The 19,962-nt window shown below is 36.7% G+C and overlaps 1 protein-coding gene across 4 annotated transcripts in view; it reads right to left on the reverse strand.

Annotated features, from left to right (window-relative positions):
• Nucleotides 1-19,962, reverse strand: part of LOC117400258 (WD repeat-containing protein 37) — a 43,750-nt gene that overhangs the window by 11,901 nt on the left and 11,887 nt on the right. For 2 of the 4 annotated variants that reach the window (XM_033999909.3, XM_033999908.3), the window contains exons 3-11: nucleotides 17,066-17,162; nucleotides 16,035-16,130; nucleotides 15,702-15,766; nucleotides 12,399-12,534; nucleotides 11,284-11,355; nucleotides 10,439-10,483; nucleotides 9,778-9,854; nucleotides 9,209-9,446; nucleotides 6,389-6,530 (exon numbers count right to left, since the gene is read on the reverse strand). In XM_033999909.3, coding sequence (XP_033855800.1) covers nucleotides 6,389-6,530; nucleotides 9,209-9,446; nucleotides 9,778-9,854; nucleotides 10,439-10,483; nucleotides 11,284-11,355; nucleotides 12,399-12,534; nucleotides 15,702-15,766; nucleotides 16,035-16,130; nucleotides 17,066-17,162 — 968 coding nt within the window. Of the gene's footprint in view, nucleotides 1-6,388; nucleotides 6,531-9,208; nucleotides 9,447-9,777; nucleotides 9,855-10,438; nucleotides 10,484-11,283; nucleotides 11,356-12,398; nucleotides 12,535-15,701; nucleotides 15,767-16,034; nucleotides 16,131-17,065; nucleotides 17,163-18,035; nucleotides 19,059-19,962 lie in introns of those variants that run through there. The other 2 variants (XM_059023285.1, XM_033999910.3) reach the window with 2 other exon arrangements.

The following is a 19,962-nucleotide window of genomic DNA, read 5'->3' on the forward strand; positions in this document are numbered from 1 at the left end:
ATAATTGCAAGGATCTGGTTTTGCACACATGTGCTGCAGAACAGTCCATACCAGGAAGAATGCATAGGAAGTCAACACAGTGTGTTTCCTAAATTAATCTTTAAGAAATTGATCTACATACTGTGTCTGACCTTTGCTTAATTCTTCAAATTATGTATTTTCCTTTTTTTTTCAAAATGCTTAATTTGACTACTTCTATTTCCAGAAAGCACTGGCCCTATAACTCATTATATGTCAAACAGCTCACAAACTTGACAAACACACAGGACCGGAAAAAATGTATTCAGCATGGGTGTAATAGTAGAGATCTCAAGAGGGAGGTATGGTGCAATACCACTATTCCCAAGAAAGACTTCAGTATCTGCCAAACCCCAGCAGCGCTCATTTATCTTGTCGTACAGAGCAGCCAAGCATACACTTGAAGCTGACAGCATGGTACGTTCTTACCACACACCACTGGCTGATCGGGAACACTATGCTCCCTCAGAGGGTCTCAATCAACAGAAATACTCGAATGCTAGCACTCCTCGTTAGAACTAACATCTGGCTCCCTAGCTCCTCAGAGACACAAAACTGGTTTGCATAAAACAAAACAAAAATTGCTAAGAGAAGAATTAAAAAAGCTGAAATGTCCCCCCATTTACAAGGAAAACATTGAAAGCTTGTAAAGGTGATGTTGCATGTTAAATTCTCATACCATATAATAAGGAAACTTACTTCAACAATTGTACACTTACACACCCTCTATCAAAGAAATGTACTGTGTTCTACATGTTGTGTTTAATTAGACCATTTTAAACATATCAATATTCTAACAAGATATTTACAGTGTGAGTTTATTGGCTTTTGTTAATCTGCATTTATACTTTTTTTCCTCAAAGAAGGTTTAAGATTAAAGTAATATATATGTTTTCTAAGATTAAAGTACTTTGGTGAAAAGCTGTTGGAGAGTTTGCTGCAAGCTTCCACGAACAGGTATCCAAGCATTCGGCCAGCTTCATAACTGGTAGTAAAGACGCTGTGGAAATTGCTTTCTTTTCTAATTCTAGAGGGTAACCACTATCTCCATCAGCATGGAACGTGACACCAGCTTCTAATTCTAGGGGGAACCACTATCTCCATCAGCATGGAAAGTGACACCAGCTTCTAATTCTAAAGGGTAACCACTATCTCTATCAGCATGGTCAGTGACACAGAATTGGGACTAACACTCCCCAACTTCAGATGAAAAGATTAAAACAGAATACATGTGTTTATTGCACCAGTAAATCAGGTTTATTTTGAAAAAGGCTACATTTTCCTTTGAGTAAAATGTAAATACTTCACAATTATTAAGAAGCACACTGGTAAATTCTACAGTAGGAGACAGCAATGCTAATTCTAACTACAAAATATAATTACAAGCAAAATAAAAGCTGGAGCTTCTTTTTTTCTTTTTAACCAAACGTCTCCAACTACACTGTTTTTAGATCACTGAAAAGGATCAGACTACAAAGACACTGTGACATTACCGGCACCATTCTTCTGAAACACTGGAAACATTTATGATTACTAGTATGCCAGCTAACTGAGGTAGATATAGTCAACACAACTGTTTAATTATCTTTTCTTTTTTTATTATTATTATGATTGATCTATAATATATGTAATATAATTCAGAATTATAAATCTAAAATTAAAACTTCAAAACATGATAAATGCCATCTGTACGTCATAAAAGTATGTTTTGTGGTGACTATGCAAGTTATTCTTTATTTGAAAATACTGCAACAGAAAAGAGAGGAAACAATGTGAGTTTTGAACAACAACAAAAATTAAAGAAAGAAAAATATCAGTCGTTTAATATCAAAAGGTGAGTATGGCTAGAAATCTTATTAAAAAAACATCTTAGCGTCCAACAGATCACCAGGGATCCTAGGAATCCGTTTGCTGAGAATAACGCGGAAAAATACAGATTTTCTATGTTGTCTGAGAATTTTTAGTTTTATACTTCAGGCTTTTTTGTTTGTTTGATAATCAAATCAATACACTTATCATATACAGTGCCGAGAAAAAGTTTGTGAACCCCTTAGGATTTTCACATATTTCAAACCTAAAATGTTATTAGATCTTAATCTAAGTCCTAATAATAGATAAAGATAACCTGATTAAACAAATGACACAAAAACATGATACTTTTTCAACATTTATTTATCCACAAATGATTCAACATTCAATATCCATGTGTGAAATGTATGTGAACCTTTAGATTCAGTAACTGGTGGCACCCCCTTGAGCAGCAATGTCTTCAACTAAGCATTTCCTGTAACTGTTGGTCAGTCTCTCACATCGGTTTTGAGGAACCTTGGCCCATTCCTCCTTACAGAACTGCTTCAACTCGGTGGCATTTGAGGGCTTCCTTGCATGGACAGCTCGCTTCAGGTCCTGCCACAGCATTTCGATGGGGTTTAGGTCCGGACTTTGACTAGGCCATTCTAAAATGCAGAATTTCTTCTTCTGCAGCCATTCTTTTGTAGATCTGCTTGTATGTTTAGGATCATTGTCTTGCTGAATGACCCACTTTCGGTTCAGCGTCAGCTCACGGATGGATGGCCTGACATTCTCCTCTAGAATCTTCTGATACAATGCAGAATTCATGGTTGTGTCAATGATGGCAAGCCATCCAGGTCCTGAGGCAGCAAAGCAGCCCCAAACCATCACACTCCCACCACCATGCTTGACGGCTGGGATGAGGTTCTTCTGTACGAATGCAGTGTTTGACTGGTGTAGCCCCAAATCCTTAGAAATGGTTTTGTAACCCTTTCTACTGATGAGCATCAATAACTGTTTTTCTGAGGTCCTCAGAGATTTCTTTTGATCGTGGCATGACGTGTTTCCACACACCTGTATAGTGAAGACCAAACTCACAAAGTTTCTGATCTTTATATAGGGTGGGGCCTCCCAAACTCACCCCTGAAGATCTACCTAATTATTTAAAACACCCGATTCTAATTATCCCCTTAATTGAGCTGATAAAACCAGGGGTTCACTTACTTTTTCACATACCCTGAATCTTAATTACTCATTGTTTGTCTAATTCATACATCATTGTGTTTCAAAAGACATGGAATTAGTTAATATAAACCTTATTGGATATTTAAGAAAAGACTGGTTTTGATTCAAGAAGGCTATCATGGTAAAACTATGGAATTTTCATAATTATCATTGGGGTTCACAAACTTTTTCTCGGCACTGTATACAGAAGTATTTGTAATGTTTAAAGTAAAATGGTAAGTTTGTTTATATTACTGATTGACGGCACTGGTGAGCTTGTAACTTCCTTAGAATTTAAAAGTGTACCAATAAATACTTCTTGTGTTAACTGTTATTCCATAGAACTGTTTGCATATCTTATAAGGTGACGGGGGAACTCGATTTTAGCCTTTTATTTTAATTGCGGAATAACGCAGATTTTATTTTTTTTTTTTTAAACTGGATATTTTTTTTTAATTATTATTATTGAAGAAAACTAGTATCCCTGCTGATCACTTATTAAAGCAATTATGATCATTGTTACCAGTCTCTATCTATGAATATATACTGAAATATGTCCTTTAAACCCACTGAATAATCACATTAGAAAATTACTTGAGCTCCTGTGGATATTCATTAACCAGCTCAGATATTGTTTGTTGTCTTTTTTGTATTAATGTATAGAATGAGCCTTCTAATGTTTAAAAGTGTTTTTATTGTCCTGCTATTATAGGAGATCACTTAGTCCTCAGACTATCAACAGACAATCACTAAAACTGTAATTATTTTGTGTCCTAGGAGCTTTGCTTGTTAATGTATCTCTATTAAATACAGTAAAATACAGGCAGTATAGCAGCATTCATGTTTTTTTCATCTCTATTTGACAGTCATACAATGCTGACCAGTGTGGTGATCAGCCAGGTTAGAACCCGTGCTCATATGTGGGGGCAATGTTCTGCATATAAGGGATAGCATGTGGCTGTGCAGAGTCACAAGAAATACATGGAGAACTGTCTGCAAGGAATTTGCAACAAACTTGACAGGTGCTTACGATCGGAAGATTTCAGTGCTCAAGTCCATGTGCTAAAAGAGACTTGGAATGTAATTAAAACCCTGCAGTTCTCTTTATCCACAATGGATTCCTGAGTGTAAAAACTTTTGCTGTTACAGAACAATAAACTTTCTGAAATGCTGTCTGCCTGTTGGTGCCAGAGCAAAATAGGCCTACCCAGAGATAAAAAAAAAAATAGCAGAATTAGCAATGAGCAAGAATTAGAAATGACCAAGGGATTAATGTTCTAAACACAGGATGAAAAATGAAGAAGCTACATGAATATTAAGCAGTAAATACGGAAGGCAGTAATAAATAATAACATTGTAACAAATATATTGTGCTGCTAAGAGCCCTACTTTCTAAAGAGATGTATGATACTGTCATTCACGAGGAGAACATGTGTAAGTCATGCTGTCGAGTCAGGAGCAAGGTTTTCAGAAAGTAAAGGACTGCACTGCCATCTTGTGATACAGCTGTGTATATACTGGAACATTGTGATTCACAATGTAGAAGAGAGAGAAATGAACAATAATATTATAACTATCAATTGATGTTGCACATTTAGAATTCTATATATGTAGAGCTTCTGATTTTCGGTTTTAACCGATAAAACCGATAAGCCCCCCCCTCCCCCACACAAAAAATGAAATCAGTGTACCGCTTTCCCATAAAAAAAAAAAGCCTAAATACAAAAAAACTAAAACAAACTACCTTTCCCAGTGCAGCTGGGCAATGTCCCTCCTTCCTGACTTGTATCTATCACACCAAGCACGTTGTGTCAAAGCGTCAGCGTCCTGCGTAACATTGTTTATAGAATACTGTACAGAGGCGTTCACACTGGCCGCGTCGCATAAATCAGACGCGTCTGGAATAGACTGTGTTCCTATTTCTCTGTGCACGTCCAGCGTAAATGTATTTATTTAACACACATATATATATGTGTGTGTCCAAGAAACAGGGGATCAGAAAAAAAATACTAGAAAACAGATCAATCTCTCATTTATCTAGTTTGCGGGAAATAAAAAATATGTCTAAAAACAGTAGTCTGAAGTATGTTGTTTAGCGATATTTAGTTTTTGAGAAAGTGAGTATTTATTTTCAACAGACTACTTGGGTACACTGCATTGTGTGAAAAAAAAAGTTTCAAGAAATGAAATGTAAGTGTGCACAAGGAAGCTCTGTGTGTACATGAAGAGCACATGCGGAGTTTACAGTAACATACGATCTGTTCAGAATTTCAACAGCCGATTGCAGGAACAAAGCAAGTGTTCAAACAGTTTTATAATTCATTATACAATGAAGTCATTGTTGTGTGTGTATGGCTGTGTCAAATGGGAAGGAACTTAACTTTCAACAGTGAAGAAGCACAGTAAAGAAAGACTGCTTTACACCCTTGACAGCTGGCTAACCAAATGTATGTACACGAAATATTCATAACATTCCTATTTGTAATTAATTTATTTTCTGCAAAAGACACAGAACTTTATTATTTAGTTTTCATGAGATAGTATTTATATTACAGTACTTTGTGCTGAAAAACACAAAAATATAATTCTGTACTTTAAGGGAAATGTTGAGTTCAGTGACAAGGCTTCAGATTGATTAACGCTTTGGTATGAAAACAACTTCACGGAGTCAAAATAATCTGGAAGCCGATGTTTTTTGACGTGATGCGCTTGGTGTGAAAAGACCTTTACCGAAAACAATTCATAGTATATTAAAAGCAAAAGCACCAAAAAAACAGATTTACATCAAACTAAAAAATAGCTAAAAATAAAATCACCGAAAATTTAAATGAATAAAAACAGAAGCCCTATATATACACACACAGCACATTTAAATTACACTGCAAGTTCAATGAAATTGAAATGCTTATGGATAACTGTTAACCCTTTTTCATTCCACTCTTATTCCTGGACTTACTGTAAATAACACTTGCGTACATGTAGCACCTTACCATTTTATTTAATAACCTATTAAAACACTACATACTGTACAAACAAATGTTGCTTGTTACTAAATATTACCTACAAAACACACAACAAATACCATCAACCCAGGTGTAAATACAAAATTGGAGTTTCATTTCAATTGGATAAGCATCTCTAGATACACCTGTATGTAAAAAATAAAAAGGGGGGAGTGTGACAAATCTAATATTTTTATCCTCAGAATTCAGTATCAGCTCAGCAAACAACAAGCACGTTTCTGGCAATGGCGAAAGGTAATTACTTTTGGCAGTCTTGCTTGAAAAGCCATCTAGATTTAAAAAAAAAAAGATAGATAGAAATATAACTATACAGTAAAATACCAATCACTTACTCAGTGTGACCCTGAAAGACATTCACAGAGTGTATGGAAGGGTCTCTAAAATCCCAGAGACGGAAGGTGGTGTCACGAGATGAAGTGACCACAAGACGCTGTGTGGGATGAGTACAGCAATGGGTTAACTCCTGATCGTGACCTAAAAAAACAAGAACGACGACACATTTGTTACTCCCCTCTTAAAAGTGTCTAATGTCATCTACTGGTTTGTTTGTAAATTGCATGATTGCAGCATGAACACTCCGTCAGCACACACTGTATGTGTTAGTTACATTTATTTGAGATAATGGAATCACGAACACTTTCTGTACTGCAATTCCTTACACAATTTGTATCACAATCATAGTGTATTCAGACGATGCTACCCCCTGGAACACTGCCCTATTTCTGTGCCTACAGTAATTATTCATATGATGCTCATTAAGACCCATTCTATAACCCTCCAGAGATATTACCATACCTCTGGCAGCAATGCTGATGCTCGGATTGAATTAATGGCTCTTGTGGGAACAGAACCAGAGCAGCGTTGCAGGAGGGAGCATGAGCTGGATAAGCTCGGACACTCCAAAGACAAATCCACTTTCTCCTGGTGAACGTTCCCAAGTAAAAGTTGAGAAATGTATTTCCAGCAGATTTATGAGCCGTGGTGTGTAAATAAAAAATCAAAACAAGCGTGAATATGTTGAAAACATATACTGTCGTGACACAGACAACATAGGACACAGCAAAGGTAAAGAAATGTGTTTCTCAAAGATTGCAGGGATTTTTTAACCCTTAAGGGGTACCTGTAGGGGTAGTGAATATAGAATCAATCGAAAACATGTGGCTGAAAACTTCTGACACAATTAAAAGCCCTTGCTCGTCCAGTTCACGATATAAAAGCATTAAAACAACGTTAAGCTTCTATGCATTGGGGCTCTCGCACAGCACACAGGATATGACGTTGGGTTGCTGATTTCCCTATTTCTGAACACTGATAGCTTATTATGGATGAAGTCAAATAGAAGGATACTTATATGAACCGTTGAGGACCGACTGCCCCAGGTTAACTTTGTCAGGCAGCGATAGTGAATATTCAGACGAGGATAAGAGGACGAGTCTGCAACCAGCCTAATCCGAGAAAACCGAACCAAGAAGGCTCCCAACACTTGGTGCACTTGTAGTAAATGTGTTTTATGGAAGCACTTCTGCAATAACTTTTGTCTAGGTGTCAATTATTTTTATACAAAACCTCCACACCATGTACATTTAAAGTAAAATCACTCTAGATTTGTACTTCAAGGTACATAGCCTACACAGAACAAAGCACTCTGTACTCTAACTGGTCGAGACACAGTTATTATTGTTATCATCATCATCATCATCATCAGTAGTAGCCATTTACTAAGATTATAAGGTTTATTATCCTGAAACTGTAAGAGACAGGGAGAGGTACCGTTTGGAACGAGAAAGGAGGAAACACACAAACAGGCAGTTTCAACCTAAAAATACAGTAATTGTAATCGATAAAAAATTACAAATCACAACCACTTGTTTCAGTACAACAGATACCAACGAGCGATATCACTCCAGCCAGAGTAAAATTGAAGCAGAAAGAAAATTATCATTTCTAGACAGGAGTGAGAACAGATAAAACAGCATGCAAGCCACTACACACATACGCGAAACCAGTGACAAACTGAAGCATAACATTTTCCAAACTGGAAAATGAGAATAAAGAGAAAGCAGAATACTTCTCTTTTTTTCTACAATTCATGCAAGTGTTCTACTTTTTCAAGTTTTTGTAAATGGCTACAACTGATAATAAATAAAGTACCTCAAGTGTGCAATAAACAGCCTGTAACACTAGTATCTCAGGCTTCGGTCTCGTCATTTATCTTGCCCACTTTGATGTAGTTTATTCCTTATTGTTAATGAATATAATTAAGTTATATACAATGACCTACCTTTTGATGATTTTGTCGTGCTAAACGATGATGCCGGCCTTTGCTTTGTGACATTGTTTCTTGTTGTCGGCAAATATTGTTGGCATCGCATCGGGTTTTAGCCTCGTCTTGCATTCCTACCCCAGAAGCTCTGCCTGCATGTTCCTTTCAAAGCATTCAGGTTCAATGTGGTCCTCACACACGAATGAATTTTGACCGAATGGAAAGGTTTTCAGTGTATGCCCCGTTCTCAGATTATGTAGTCATTTTTTTTGCTATGATCGCCCGTTCTGAATTAATAGGCATTGGCACACGAAATAACTTTTTCATCTTATTTTTACTCTTATTATTGAAGCACCTGAAAGCTTTGCACTCCGCCATGTCGCCCGCTATGGGTTTTCACCGCTGTATCCCATAAACCCATGCGCGCAATTTTTGGCCTATTAGGGAAATCAACGACTTGACATCACGTCGCTGCCTGAAAGGCTCCAATATGTCAGCTCCCTCAAGTGTTACTTGACCAAGAAAGTGGACAAAGAAATTGAAAGCATTGCTAAACGTGCGACTTGTTGACCAAATCGGTGCAGCAAGAAGCATTTATTGGATGTGCGGAGCACAAAGAGAGCTTTGTTATTTTTGGGTATAAGTACCCTTTAATATACTCTTAAATCTCTTCAACTTGGATTGTGTCTGAGATACTGCATATTAACCAATTCAAATCCAAGATAAAACAAAACAAAAAAAGGCTGGTTCATAAATTAATAGATTATTTTTACAATTCTCAAATTATACACCACGACGAGATGCATTGTCACACAGAAAACAAAAACTGTGTGACAATGCAAACTTGGATATACTAGTAACCAACTGTTGTTGACTCTTTTAACCATACCTGTAAGTGAATGGACAAGCTCGGATGTTTCCACATCATACAGATTAGCTGCCCTGTCCCACGAAGCTGTGACCACCTGCTTTCCTCCGACCAGCCAATCAGCGGCTATGACCACGCCCTGGTGACTCTTCAGCGTAGTCGAAGGAACTCTGATAGTCGGACACTCGCTGGAGCCATCCCCGTCACAATCAGCTTCATCTTTATCAGAAAAGTCGATTTCGTCATCTACAGACACCTGCTGTAAAAACAAAACAAACTATGTTCTCTGTTTTGTTAAATTGCAATTATTTTTCCATGACAAGCATGGGACTTACTTGTAAGTCTTTTTCACCCCTGTTTTTCCTTCTGGAATTGATGTCAAATTGGGTAAATGTGGTTGTTTGTTTGCTTGTTCTATTTACTTTGTGCCAAGATAATTCAAAGAAATGCCAGAGCCAACTTAATAATCTAAACAGCAGGAGATCTTAATACTAGTAATCTAAAACTTGTAAAATTACTATATCTAAACCAAGGCTTACAATGTACAAACCACAGTTTACTGTTAAAGTGTACAGCTTGTCTTGACTTACACTGGTGTCTGCTGTTGGCTGTGGGGCGGGCAGTTGCACCATAAACCTCCAGATGTGAGCCGTCTGGTCTCCAGATGCTGTTGGTATAAATGCAGATGGACTGACAAATTGAGTTTACCTAACAAATGAATGTTTACTCATCAAAACATTTCACATTTTTAATTAGGTACAAACATGTACGGCTTGTTACAAGATTATAAATGTGGCGATATATAGTGCGAACAACCATTTCACAAAACCATCATGAAAATTAATTAAAGCAAATGTAAATGATACAGATTCATGCCTCGAGTGAGAAAACTGAGCTTTAATTAGGTGGCATAATACAACTAAGCAAGTGATAAGAATGTGCCACACTGACTAAAATAACTACTGAACTGTGTAAATGTCTTTTTTTCAAGAGATTATCACTGCTACACAATATATAGTCTCACAAATGTTGGCTTAACACCTTTTTTTTTTTGTAAGTAATGTATTAGGTTTAATTTGTTAAGTTGTCACAAAGCATGCTATTTCTCACAAAACTGCTGCAATGTTCAAATAGAAAACTGAACCATCACATTATTATTTATGCTGTAAATTCTTATCAAAGCTGTTCAAATATGATGTGCTCTCACATTTTCCATTGACACATGCTTTAAAAGGTATTGAAGGTCATTACCTGTGAGAGCTACTTGCTCCGTTGGATGAAATTTAATTGAATTTACTGTAAACAAAAACATAAATTATTATTATTATTATTATTATTATTATTATTATTATTATTATTATTATTATTATTATTATTATTAAATGTACAGGAGTAAAAAAGTCTATTTATTTCATGAACACCAAGCAGACCAGCCATCGCCCACAGCAAGAAAAAACACAAACATATCTTTGCAGTTCTTCACACCTGGAGCTACTAAGTTCTTCTACCGGTCTTAAAGATAAAACTCATAGCCTGAAACTAATCTGATTTCCACTTTTCCTTTCAGCTATAATAAACCTTTAACTGAACAGCACGCCCAGCATTATTAAAGATTTAGAAACAAGTTACAGAAGATGCTCTAGGCTAGCCCCAGAGCACTTTCCAGTTGCTGCTGTACCTGTCAATCAGAAGGCTTTTGAAGTCAGAAAATAGCTTCCAACAACAAGGGAAACAGATACTGTTTGCATTCCAGTCACTTTCATAAAGTTATAACACAGTCACTTCAGACACTGTGATGTAGGACTGTACAAAATGCTCTTTATTAAATACATTAACTGACACTTGGACAAGCAGTATCTGATCTAATCGTGTATCCCGTTCACAAATCTACCTTCCTTTCTTCTGAGTACCTGTAACTTCCATCCCTGCCAGCATAGTCTGCTTTTGAATGTCAACTTCATACAAGGCAAATGTATTGAAATGCTACACAACCCCAGACAGGAATTAACCAATAGTAGATACTGACATTTAGAATATATTATATATATAAAAAACAAACAACACAGAAATCTGAAGTTGTTATATTAACCTCTTACCTGACCCAGCATGACCCACATATTTAAGAAGGCACTTTCCCGTTTCAATGCTCCACAGCATGGCAGTGTGATCTGTATAAAAAAAAAAAAAGCATAAAGCCGTGAAAGTGAAATAGTCTGAATTTACTTTTGTTTTTAAAGAGCCAGTATCTGTTCCATGAAAGCTATAACAATACTTGTAAGGTAATAGACCTAACTGTGCTGTTTCCTATTCTTCCTGGATGACATGAAATAACTTTCAGTACTTTTTCAGCATTATGAACTGCTTCGGGCAACTCCGGTGTATCCCAACGCTTGGTGGTATGTTTATATTTTTGGCTGCAGTCCCGGAATTAGTGTTCTGGTCAGGTAGTAACCTGGTGCACCACGATAAAAGTCCATTCACCTATCTATTCTTATTCGATTGTTCCCTCAAGCTAAATCTTACAGACAATGCTCAAGCTGATAGGATACAGACTGCCTGCTGTCACATGCAGCAGTGTTATTTGTGATGAATGAACTCAACAGCCTATCAGTTTTAGTTTTGTATTTTTAGACAACGTTAAATTGTCATTTTAAAATTAACTAATTGTTTACAGTATGAGATAACAGCACAGTATTAAATGGCTTTTCAGGAGAGTTAAAATTGTTTCTAATTGAAAAAGAATGCATGTACAACACTATGAAGGTTAAATTGTGACACCGTATCTTTAATTATAGGAAAATAACACTGTTTTTGCAGGATGAAGGTGTGTCACAATAGGTATGGAACATTTGCAGGTAAATTGCCAATTGGTAGCAAATGATTTACACAGTAATATTCCTGTGCTACTTAGGGTCCATTCACATTGGAACTACTACAGTAGATCTAGCAAGTTTATTTTTACTATTTACACAATTAGGGCAATAGTTCTGACACTCTGTTTTGGGCATATGATTACCTTAGCATTCTATTAATTGACTTTCGATTTTTCCAATTTTTAACAAAACTATTATGAGATTGCTGTTCCGTATATGATGGTATTAATTATTTTTAACTATTGGATTAAAAAAAAAAAAAATAAATAAATAAATAACACAACAACAACAACAACAACATCATTCTAAATAGTAAAATGCATACAAATCCAATTAACCTGCTGATGCGGTGCCCAAGACAATGGGTTGTGTCCGTGTGACCCTAACATCCCAAATTCCATCTCTGTGTCCAACATACTCCTTAACCAGCTGGCAGACTGCTCTTGATGTTGTGGTTTTGAAGCTGGACACAATCTGTAAGGAGGAACCATGAAAAATGTAGCTTAGACAAATCTCCCTAAAGTACTGTGTTTGCTTTATTAAAACTATTGTATAGCAAATACAGTAGGCCGTTTATTTATCTTTACATGAGAAAACAACATGTTTATATGAACAGCTCAAACCTCAGCCAGACGTTTTTAATTAAAATTGACAGAATTTTTCTGACATCCACTTCATGTATAATAAATTCATGTCTGAAACTGTATGCTGTTCCAGACACTGAAATTAGAACCAAGCAAGCAATACCCTTTCTTTGACTTCTTGGGAAACCAGAGAATCTCAAAAGCCGTTTTTAATTTCACATGCTACATTAAATAACAACACTTGTTAGGTCAAAAATGTTAGGAACTGCAAGCAAAACTCTACTGTTCCATTTGTAATTCACAGCCTTTAAATATATATTTTTAAAAAACAACATTTGAGACATGGAGCAACTAATAACCGCAGCCAGCACTGTATTCAGATCTCTAAAGCTGCATTTCCACTTGTATGTGCGGCCCCTGCTTTCTATTGTCCAGAGCCTGCCTAGTTCTATACGGACCGCCCTGTTCTGAAAACAAGGTCAGGCCCTGAGCAGTAGTCTGGGCCATGATGTTCTGGGTGTTCGGTTTTACAGCTATCAAACAGGTCTGTGTTTTTAATACAGAAAATGTTTAAAAGGAAATAGAAAAAGCATTACTTTCATACAATTACAGCGTCAGTTCAATAACTGGGACCTGATGGCTTCTGTATTACATCTTGCCAGAGTGCAAAATGTGTAGGAATAGAAAACCTCCATGGCAGGTCACACATGTGGCTCATCTGCTGAATCTAGCTTGTGAAAACTTGGCTTCACAGACCAAAATATTACAGAGGCCACCCTTGTCATTTTGAAGTGTGAGACTTGCAGTGAGTTACATTGCTCCAGTTACAGACATACATGTGAAACTTATGTAAACCTACGTTAAAAGTACAGATCATGCATGTCTCATTGACTTCCACTGTCAGTTTGATTTAACCATTAGCAGTTTATTTTTTTGCCCTGCAAAGTCGCAATATTTAAAGTCACTTTCGTAATGTATATAAGTCTGTACACAAATCAGTGTGGCACAGCAACTAGGGTCAGTCTATCCAGTAAAGCATTCCATATTTTGGTTTCTTGCACTTCAGCTGGTAGAGACACTTGTGTTGCATAGCAGAACAAATAGTTAGTGAATTCCAGGTATTAGTATTTCATCTCTTATCAACCATCCATATATGAACACCAACCCCATTGCTAGCTTGTGCATGCATACTGGCACACTGGAAAGTAAAGCAGTTACCCATGAGTCTCCACCCCATAACTCCCAGTTTCCCATATTGAAGTTGCGGGGTCCACCTAATTTGCCATGGAAAGAATGTGAGCGCTATATAGTAATTGAAAAAAAGAAAGATTTTAATACCTTAGGGTTTGAATAGCCCCCTTCAGTACATGCAAATCTTATTGCACAATCTATTGTTTGGAAACTAGTAATTTGGTTGAGAGTCTCTTGGTCACTGGTCTTTTTGTTGAGGAAACGTTATCGCATTAGTCACACAGTTGGTCAGCGGTCTTTTGGAAGCAGTCCATCAAAAATGGGAAAAATGGGAAGTGTAAATTGAGATTATGTATTTCCATTGTGTACTGAGAATTATCCCACGTATGAGCCGGAGGGCTAATAAACTCCCAAGATGCATAGCGTCAAAGGTGTAGTTTAAGACCTCTGGACCATGTAGGTTAATTCTCTGTACACAATAAAGAATAACTACATAACCTTTTATACCAAGGTTGAGAAATTTCCGTAAGATTTAAAACATCACATTTGTTATTCATGAGATTAACTTTACGGTCTGTCTTTCTACGCAGGAGGAGCATCTAGCAATGGATTGTTTTGCTGCACAGTAAAAAGCAGCATGCCAGCAGCGGAGAGAAACTAGTTTACGGACTGGATGTATGATGTCCCAGTCATACTTGTGGAGATAGGGGCACTGTGACCCCTATTGTGTATAAAAACGGAATTCAGGCATTCAGAACACAAAGAATAAAACAAATCTTGCCCCCCTATACACTTGTTATATATTGCACTGGGCCAGCAGGCAGGCCCAACCTCGTGTGAATATCTCAATTTCCAGAATAGGCAATTTCCAGAATAGGCAACTTTTGGTAAACTGACGACAGATGTAGTGTCTTCTGCAAATTACCGCAGTCTGTTTTTTTTGCCCACCCAATCCTGTCCGCAACAAAGTACATTTTCCCCGCTCCCGCTATTATGGAGCGGGTCCTGCGGGACCCGCGGGATCCTGGTCCCGCTGCAGGGCTCTACTGTGTGGTACGCGGTCTACCTGTTAATGCTGTTCAGGGACTGTTACAATTCAGGGAGTTTCAGAACCGGACGATGTCTCAGAGCCTAGCAGTTCACTGGAAATTTAATTTGATGAAACAGGATTTTTTTTTTTTTTTTGTTATGCCACTATTTTTCAAGCGATACCAAAAAATCTGCATCGTTTATTTCTTTTTTTACAGTGGAATTTCTCAACCGTGGTATAACACAAGCTAATGACCGTTTTAAGATTTTATTGTATATAATTCCTGTTTGAAAAGCGATACACGTACAGTACTTAAGCAAAAACACACTGCTGTTTTTTTTTTAGGAACCAATAGACAAGCAATTGCATTTACTATATCCTTAGAAATATAATCACCCCAATAATTACTTAAAAAAAGAAAAAAAATTACCAAAACTATTTATTCAATTTTTATACCACTGGGCATTTTAATTTGTGCTTGATTCTTTTGATAAAGTTCTCATCTTCCTCACAAACATTATCATGAAATTGTAGTGGGCAAATGAACACTGTTTGTATTGACTTGGTTCCTTCACATATATAAACAGATCAGAATAGTCTGTTATTGCTTGAAGCAGCAATCAAAGACTGGAGTCATAGCATGTACGGTTAATTTTCAAATGATACTGGAATTGTATTCATTTGTTAGGACTCATATAAATAATTAACAGTATATAAACACATTTTTGTATTTAAATTAGCTGTATTAAAGATTTTATATATATATATATATATATATATATATATATATATATATATATATATATATATATATATATATATAAACGTCTTTATACCTTGCTGGTTGACGCCTTGTAAGTTGTCTTCAGTTTTTGAGACAGTTGACTGGTACTGTGGCTGGCTGTGGTAGAAAAAATACATGAGAATCAAAGCAATGCATCAGTAATAGGAAAAGTGAAAACACTGTCTGTCGCTATACACATGCACACACTCATTTCATAGCCCTTACCACAACATTATGACATTAGTCTCTGAATGGCAATGGGAACGGAGCAGGTCAGGTACCGGAAGGCACCGCTCCTAGCAGTGGCTAGTCCCATTGTAGCTCATATTATTTTGAATACAGATGAAAGCAAGTTCGTATTTGTACAGTAAAAGTCTATGCTCACCTTTTGCTTTCAAAGGTCCCCTGCTCAGGTCTCCTCCGTCAACGGTTTGTCCTTCAGCTGCCAGGCGCTCATTAAGTGTATCAATTTCTCGACGCACTGTGGATATGGAAAGGAGTGCTGTTACCCATGATGGTTAGTAAAAGACACTTAATAACATAGCTGGAGTCTACCTGTGCTGTGATGCAGTAAAAGACGACTGTCAAGGAGGCCTTTAAAAATGCCTCATAGTTAGCAATATGCCTGCTGTAAAAAAAATCATCATTTAAAGCTTGTCTGCAGCTTTTTTCTGCAGAACTGGACTGCACTGTGTAAGCTTACTAGGCAGGCAACTTCTGGTTTTATGGGAATAACTTGAGATTTAAAGATGTCCTCCAGAAATAAGAGAGATAATATTCTGTTAGAGCATGTCAAGCTGACAAAAAACTATGAAAACTGTAATGGGCTTTTCTCCAAAAGCAATTACTGATGTAGCCATGATTGGTCTACTGTTTGTTAATTTCATAATTTTCTATATGCATTTCATAAATGTAATATCCTTAATATGTGTCTTAAAATGACACAACTTTTATATTAAAGTTTTTAAGGATTGAGTAGCAAAGGTGCTACAAGACTGCAGTCTCTTTTAATCTAACAGTAGCAAATACCAATACTGCCGCCTAAAAACTCTTAAAGCTCATAGCAAAATCACAGATCAATTCCAAGTACTGCAGCAATTACACAACATACTTGAATAGACTACTCATTTTTACTGGATTTCATTTTGTAACAATTATGTTTTTTACACCTGCCTTACTGGAAATGCAAGGTGCCGATAGCTTTGTATAAATACATGTCATACTAATAAAAAACAATGATTAAAAAAAAAAAAAAACACATTCTGATATTTTATAGGTTTGTTTTATTTTACTGCTTGGAGACATTTTCTCAAATTCCCCCAAAACTTTACATTTTATCTAGTTTTGTCTAAAATGGCTCCAATTTAGTAATTAGTTCTTTGTGTATCCTGCTGAATAGAATTAAATTGTACTTACACTCCACATTTTCAATATACAAATTCTCAAACTCGCGCTCAATCTGTCCAAAGAGCTCAAGTAGATTGTGTCGTATAGCTGAAGGCAGTTTTGAATCCTAAATGGGAAAATCGGTAAGGATTAATACATTATCATTAGGTTTTCAATTGTATATACAGTAGAACCTGAATAAACCTGCCATCAAGGGAATAAACATTTGTGGCTGCTTGTTCAAAGTACCTCAGTCTATTACAGTATTTTTTTTTTCCCCACATAAACTTCAACTGTAAACTGCTTTGGTGAAGTACACAGAAATTCACAAACAATTACATAAGTAGTGCCAAAGATTAGCTATACAGCACATGTAATTACAGGTTACCTATTCAAATGAGTTTTCATTTTGACTGCACTTTTTTGCATTTTGTGATGGATCTTACCCTTGTGTTTGTTCACGGGTAAAACAGAGGTTAATAATACGGTTTAGCACTTGTCAAGATGCATAATACATGGCAACACTTACCATAGAGAAGTTCATATACCATGGTATGTGCTTATGAAGCATACATTATACAACTGATTTGGATCACATTTTTTATTACAAATTATTTAGACAAAAGTTACAATTATGATGACTAATAGTTGCGCATTAAACCAGTCTGGTATTAGGTCTTATGTGGCTTGTGATTGCTTTATCCAGTAACAACAGCTTATGTAATCAGTGATCACAAGGGACAAAAATATTTTGAAAAATAAAAAATGAACTTTAGTTGTTCACATTAGTTATCAATTTGTGGCTATATTTGATTTCAAAATATTTTTTCATTAATTATTGGTTCCCACTTATAACTTCCTTTCTTGTAGCTATCTTTTGAGGCTGTATCTTTGTTAAAATTTTTCAGATCCTAAAATACAACACTCTACTATACAACAGAACTCCAGTGTGTATGTGCTTCAGATGTGTACACAAGTTAAAAGTTAAAACAGGACTTACTTCCATACTCCTTCAAATGCTATTCCCAGTGTACTCAGTCGAGAAATTCATAGAAAATCCACCCAAGAATAAACAATCATTTTAGAAACTCAGCTTGCTTACATTGGTTCAACTCTCATGTTTTTAGACATTGCAAAGAAGGCCAAACTGATACGCTTTCGGAAAGCTGCAGCATTCAGACCAGTCTACGTCAAACAGAGGTTAACCATTCTCCGTTCTGTCAACGCCACATGCAAACACATATTGAAACAGGCAATTAGCAAACAGTTGGTCTCTTATGCTTCCAAAGCTGTTCAATCATGTGCCTAAAAGTAAAGGTCTCCTTGGTTACTAGACATAATGATAGCATTCAGCAGGCAAAAGGCACTGCAGTCTAATCTCTTCTGTTGGCTTACAGTAAGGGCCCTATCAAACAATGTGAGAACAGGTACTACTCTACTGAAATCAATAAAGCAACTTAAAAAACAGAATAATGTGCAGGTACACCTCAGCCATAAAATAATAATGAAGGGAGAGAATACTGGATAAATTCAATACCCCGCACACTATGAACATTACAATACATAACAGAAATATTTAACCAGGAAAGTCCCGCTCAGTATACCATGGTACATTGTCACTACTGCTCACATAAGCACAAAAGTGTCTAAACAATACAGTGTCTACAGTATCAGCTGTCAAAACATAATGGAGCACCATTCTCTGTATTTGAGGTGACAATTCAGCAAATGTCATCAGTGAATACCTGTGGATTATTCCACGCCAATCTTTTTATAGCAAAAATAAACCAGGAAACACAGTACATGGCTGCCAAGTACGGGTTTCAGTGACATTTATGCCTTTTTTAAAGCCTGAAGGTTGTCTGGGTGGAGAGGAGGGGGTGCAGTATGACAATCGCAACACCCACGTAGGTGGACCAACCGTCCCACATTGTGCGGGACAGTCCCTAAATTGGACAGTTTGTCCCACGTCCCGCTAAATAAGAAAGCATCTCGCATTTCAAACAGAAATTTGAAACACAACAACACAACTCAGTGTATTCTTGTTTGCAGCTGAAGCCCATTGATAGGAATCGCTCTTTGCTTTGTCACGCCCACCTGATTGTTACTATGGTTATGCCAGTCCGCTTCCGCTGGTGCTCTAGATATTTGAAAATTTAGTGCGAGTATATTCAGTTCAAACTGTTGGTATAGCACTAGTGAATAGTTTTAAACAAATGAAATGAAAATGCAAAAAAAGATAAGAATCCTGGCATCATTCTACACAACTGTGCACATCATGCAACTGACAGACTTAGACTCGGCATAGAGAGTGCGGTAACCAAAATTTACACTCACTCGTCATCCGCCAAACATGTCCACGAACTAAAAATCATTTTTGATTTTGTGTCTGAAGAATATCTGACTATGTAGGCATGTGCCAACAAGATGGCTCAGTTTGTTCCCTGCTGTCAAGAGGTTACACGGCCCGCCTTAAAGAGCTACTTCTTGTCCTTACGGGAAGACGAGTGTCCAAGAACCCTGTGGAAATACTTTGAACATGACACAGAGGATGATGGGATACCATGTGGACTTGAGACATGTGAAATTCCTACAAAATACATTTTAAATATTTCACGACAGCATTCTTCTTATAGAGGGTAATGAAGTAACAGCATTGCGAATTGTATGAAATCATGGCCACACTAAAAATCCAGCAAAGAATGACTGCCTCTTTCTTTGGATTTGAGGCCGGCTCTGCCCTGAAGCAACTTATTCCTTACAGGCTTTGACAATTCAAGAGGACTTTTTATGTTTTTACCAGTCTGCTTTGGCCTACTTGGAAAAATGTTTTTTATTTTTCTGAGGATAACTACTCAAAGCGAATGCAACGCTTAACTTTGAAGAACAAGTTCCGCTTTGCTGAACTATGTGAAGCAGTTGAAGCT

Source organism: Acipenser ruthenus, chromosome 4 (genome assembly GCF_902713425.1).
Source record: "Acipenser ruthenus chromosome 4, fAciRut3.2 maternal haplotype, whole genome shotgun sequence".
In the NCBI taxonomy this organism is placed as follows: domain Eukaryota; kingdom Metazoa; phylum Chordata; class Actinopteri; order Acipenseriformes; family Acipenseridae; genus Acipenser; species Acipenser ruthenus.